Source organism: Epinephelus moara, chromosome 2 (genome assembly GCF_006386435.1).
Source record: "Epinephelus moara isolate mb chromosome 2, YSFRI_EMoa_1.0, whole genome shotgun sequence".
NCBI lineage: Eukaryota > Metazoa > Chordata > Actinopteri > Perciformes > Serranidae > Epinephelus > Epinephelus moara.
In genome coordinates this window covers 41,764,199-41,769,739 of record NC_065507.1, presented here as the reverse complement: position 1 = coordinate 41,769,739, position 5,541 = coordinate 41,764,199, and the positions used below count along the sequence as shown (strand labels likewise).

At 41.9% G+C, this 5,541-nt stretch overlaps 1 protein-coding gene across 8 annotated transcripts in view; it reads left to right on the top strand.

Moving 5' to 3' along the window:
• The window catches only part of fat3a (FAT atypical cadherin 3a), a 383,130-nt gene that overhangs the window by 18,759 nt on the left and 358,830 nt on the right, over positions 1 to 5,541 (top strand). For 6 of the 8 annotated variants that reach the window (XM_050055199.1, XM_050055166.1, XM_050055157.1 and 3 more), the window contains exon 2: positions 986 to 1,044. The exons of the other annotated variants lie outside the window; for them this stretch is intronic. In XM_050055199.1, the coding sequence (XP_049911156.1) occupies positions 986 to 1,044 (59 nt within the window). The remainder of the gene's footprint in view (positions 1 to 985; positions 1,045 to 5,541) is intronic. 8 annotated transcript variants of the gene reach the window in all.

The window sequence follows — 5,541 nt, the reverse complement described above, 5'->3', positions numbered from 1 at the left end:
TATATATATATATATATATATATATATATATATATATATATATGTATGTAGGACTCTGCCTCCACCTCAAAAAGGTCATTTTTCAGCTTATTTAGAATTATTAATTTATTGATTCATTTATCAGTTTTATTTTCTATGCAGATGCACAGCCCTACAAAATTACACTAATAATTTTAGAATGATTAATTGTTTAGCTATTCAAGTCATTTGGTGTAAATTTCTGGATTTTTTTTATAATGCAATATTATATATAATATAATATTGCAAGAAAAAATAGTGTGTTGCGCTTACAGACTAGAAATTTTGATTTCACACGGATTATCATAGTTTGAATATTAAGCAGATATGAAGTTTGACAGTCCTAGTGCCCAGACCTGTTCTGACTTGATAGGAGAACAGGTGTCTTCCAAGTGTTGCTGAAAGTCACAGGACATTGCTGGATTTTTAGCTTTTTCCACAACACACAGCAGCAGAGTTCAAGGAGTACTGCTTTATATGAGCAGTTCAAACGTGCTTTTATTTTCCTGATGAATTTGGTTGTTGGAGCTTTTGGGAGTACTTTGAATGAGTCATAAATCTGTGCAGCCCTGCAATCTGCCTCTGTGGCTGTGTAGCCTGAAGGCTGTGATGTCCTTTCTTTTCTCTTTGGATGTGATCATGTGGGACAGCAGCTGCCCAGAGATCAGAGAGGCTTGTGACCAGGAGGTTGTTGGTTGCACTCCCAAGACCTGCCATTTTCTGTGTGTGTGTGTAGAGCTGTGTGAATGTGAAGCACAGACTTGGTTGATGTTAAAAGGCCTGCTGGTAGTGTCTCAGTTTTCAGCTGCCTTGCATCACTGCACCTCTCCTCAGTGTGTCCTCTTCCTCCTCATCCCTCTGCAGGCTCAAGCAGCATGAGGTTTGCTACTGCTGCACTACATCACTAGGTGTGATGGATTACTACAGGGTGTGTGTATAATGTGTGTATGTGTGTGTGTGTGTGCAGCTCTAACCAGGCTCCAGGGACTGGAGATGTGACTTCGGCGTGGCTGTGCTCTGATAACGGTAATTACCCATTGTTGGATTCTGTACATCCTCTACTATGTACTTGACTTGGCTATTGACTGCCTCTGGACAGCACACACACACACACACACACACACACACACACTCACTCACTCACTCACTCACTCACTCACTCACTCACTCACTCACTCACTCACTTTATTTCCTGACCTTTTTACCCTTAATTTCTCCGGCTGAAATAGGGCCAGCCAACCAGTCCTTCAGATTTGTGTAAAAGCTCTGTAATTGGTCTACAGTGACTGGGCCTGTCACAAAAATAAATGTGTAATTTAAAGTGCTTAAGTACAGTGACATTTCCCCATGTATTTTATTGCCTTAAAAGTACAAGGACACTGTCATCCCTGACACAGTATCATTTAATTTATTATTCATGATAATGTGAACAGTTCATGATATTTGCAGTCTTTATCTCTGTTGCATTCTACAGCCATTGTTACAGACAGTAAGCGCTGACACATTGTCTTTTGTCCTACATATGGCTGAATTATGTTGTCAGATGGCCTCAGGGCAAACACTTGCTGTAGAGCTCCTATTTACACCCCAAACTCCCAGCTTTCTATACTTTATATGTGTACCTTGTAGTAGGGCTGAGCAGTTGATTAACATTTATTTTCAATTACAATTTTCAGTCCCCACAATTATGAAAGTAAGACTGTCGAGAAAAACATGTTTATTGCTTCTCATTCCATTTCACAACAATACTTTTGTTTTGTCTTGTGTTACAAATCCAGCACTCGGGTTGAGCCGGTATAAAATTTTTCAATCAGTCTGACATGAAAAGCCAGTCTGGACTGGACCAGTATACCGAATTTTACGCACTTGACTCAGCAGTCACACCCGAGTGGAACATAATGACACCATGTCCAAACAGGAGTGAGTGTCTGACTATTATCATGTTGCATGGCCCTAGTGTAGTGGTTAGAGTACTCGTCTTCCATGTGGAAGGTCCAGGGTTTGAATCCTGCTGGGGTCGACAACAGCAAAGGCATGCAGTCACAAGAGGTTCCCACCGCCGAATCAAACAGGATCAGATTAATCTAAGCTAGGACTGGGCGGTGTACCGGTTTGTATCGAAAAACGGTATTTATTTTCATTATGATATGAATTTTTCATATACTGCAATACCGGTGAATAGCCCAAACAACGTCCGGAATGTGCGCGGCGGGAAAGTGTTTCAGCGGGGACCCATTTCACCGCTGCACACCACAGGCATGCTAGAGCCGGCTAGAGTGAGAGCATAGAGAAAAGTTTAGAGGCGAGAATGGCTGCCGGAGAGAATCCTGAAAGCGAAGCAACTGTACATGTTGCTGAAGAGAAACACGATGACCCAGAAGAACTCATACCAAAAAGAGCAGTGTTTCCCCTACATGCAACTAGCAGCAGCACACCGCTGCTGCTGGAATATGACCGCTGCTGCTGATTTATTTTTTATTTTTCGTCTTAGCTCTTTAGAAACTACCGTTCTATTATTTGGCGCTACGGACGCTTCATATCCAGTCTATACCTTGTCCTTTTATTAAACAAACTAAATAGCTTTACGTTATTCATCTTATTTACATGAAGACATGTCATTTCTGTCTCTACATGGTCGCACGTTTACAATTCTCTTCTGCTCTCTGTATCGCGCACGGCGGAGTTTCGCCCCGATGCACACACACAGACACATGTGCACACAAACACACAGACACGTGTGCACACACACACACACACACACACACAGGTGAGCACACTAGAGCGTGGCTCGGGCCGCATTTTCCTGCCCGAAGCCGACCCAAGTCCGAGACAGTTATAACCGAGCACGGCACTAATGGAGCGGAGCCTGTGTTGCATTCAGGCGTTGTCACGTAAATAACAAATTCCAGCACTTAAATAGGCCACAACACAGCAGCATGTCAAGTGGGCCGAACCCGAGCAAAATACCGTCAAATACCGTGAAACCGGTATGATTTATAAAAAAAACGTGATATGAAAATTTTGTCATACCACCCAGCCCTAATCTGAGCCAAGTCCTCAACGAGGTCACGTCTCAAGCCCGTCGTAGACGGGAGGTTCCAGACATAAAAGCGGAATCCTTCATCACGAAACATCAGAGCTCTTTGTCCACACTGAATACAAAAAATATGCACTACTATCACATCATGTAAATACACCACATCAGCCTATCAGCTGTGCGCTCCAGATCAGACTGGATATGTAATCACTTACAAGATGGATGAGTAGCCTACTTTCTTATTTTCTTATATGTGTAATGTTACTTTACTTTTCCACTCCCTGGTAATCTTCCTCCAGCCAGCTGACACCATGTTGTTTTTTGTAGTGAAATAAAGTGAAGAATCAACTGTTCCTCATCCATTGCAATGCTTTCAAGGCGTGCGATAGGTGTATAAAAACAGAGTGTCCAGCATTCAGTGTTCAAAATAAGTGGGATATGTACAAATTTGGGTGCATTGCTTTTTGTAGAAAAACCTTTGAAAAATTTGTGAGAACAGCCTCTAATCATTTACCATATAGATATTTTTGATTTATGAAATATTTAGGCTTGTGGTTTTATTAGTATTTAATTTATCTTGACATTAAAACTGGAGCCAGAGTGACAAATCAGGGGATAGCAGCATAAAGCTTAAAGAAAAAATATTTTCATTGTTATGGCCATCATTTTTATCTACATATAATAACAACATTGTACTTGCCAAGTTAATTGCTGAGATCTGGAAACATGGTGACATACACAGATTTATCTGAAGCAGTGCTGTAAAACATTGATCATCATTCAACCACAGCAGAGCTGACTCAGGATCTGATTCATACAAAGAGATCGGACTATATATTCAAATTAGCTTTGTGGATGTCAGCATGTGTGGCATATGAGCAGTTTTAATTTAGCTTCCAAACAGCCATGTGTAGAAAACTAAATATCCCGTGTGAGTCTTTTTTCAGTCGGTACAGTAGGAGATGAGGTGGACAAAACCTGGCTGGGGTAAAAAGAAATGTAGGTAACAGTTTCGCAAAATATCACACATGCAAACCGGGGAGGGGGTAATCAGGTTTTGATCACAGTTGCTTGCAGCGGGGCATGGGCCAGGTAACCAGCCTAATGGAAATCCAACAGCAGTGTTTTAACAGGGCAATGCAGCTAAGCAGGACTGGGAACAGAAATGAGGAGAGTGAAGTAGCTTAAATTACATCCTGTACAGAGAGCCCAAAGGCTCTGCTGAGAAATGGCCCTCATTTTAACCACACACACACACACACACACACACACACACACACACACACACACACACACACACACACACNCCACACACACACACACACACACACACACACACACACACACACACACACACACACACACACACACACACACACACACACACACAGAAGCCATAAAGTTCCAGAAGCAGCACACTTACTTGATTTCCACACTGTCCATTTCCTCACAGGATTTGGAGAGTGGATTGATTTGAAACTGGGAGATGAATATATGAAAGACAATCTGTGTCCTGCTTTCCACACCACACCAAGGACATGGTGTGGATCAGAGGAAAGCAAGACACAGAAAATGATTAGTCTTAGAGGTAAAATGTTCAGTGATCATTTATTGATAGTTACTATTTTAAGAAAGCTGACTGAGCAGATATTACCAACCAATGACAATGACTCAGGCAGTGGACCAGGTATTGTTGAATTTTTCCCGTTACCAGTTTCAGTGGTGGAACTAATACTTTCTTCATGTTACTTTTAGAAATATACCACACCCCTTAATACAACAACAACAAAAAACCCAGAATGTTTCTGATGTTAAACGTCTAATCACAAGTAGCTGTGAAAGAACTTTGTCTGATCAAAGATCAATAATAATAAAGCTGCTGCAGTGCAAATGTGTTATTAATAAACAAGATTATAATTCTGACGGCACAGTGGTTAGCATCATCGCCTCACAGCAGGCCCTTCTGGCCTTCTGACATGGGGAGAACATGTGGAGTTTGCATGTTCTCCCCATGTCAGTGTGGGTTTTCTCCAGGTAATTGGGCTTCCTCCCACAGTCCAAACACATGCAGGCGAGGTTAATTGGTGACTCTTAATTGTCTGTATGTGTGAAAGTGAGTGTGAATAGTTGTCTGTCTCTTTGTGTCAGCCCTGTGACCTTTCTAGAGTGTTTGTGCCTCTTGCCCAGTGTTAGCTGGGACAGACCAACCCTCCCACAACCCTGTGCAAGGATAAGCGGTTAAGGAGAATAAATGTATGATTCCGACCAGACCAGACTGATGCCCATAGGCATCGTTTAGGTATGGCGAGGTATGGCAGCTGCCATACCTTGGAATCGGGAGAGAAAAAAAAAAGAGAGGTTCTGTATCAATCAATCAATCAATTTTATTTATAAAGCCCAATATCACAAATCACAATTTGCCTCACAGGGCTTTACAGCATACGACATCCCTCTGTCCTTATGACCCTCGCAGCGGATAAGGAAAA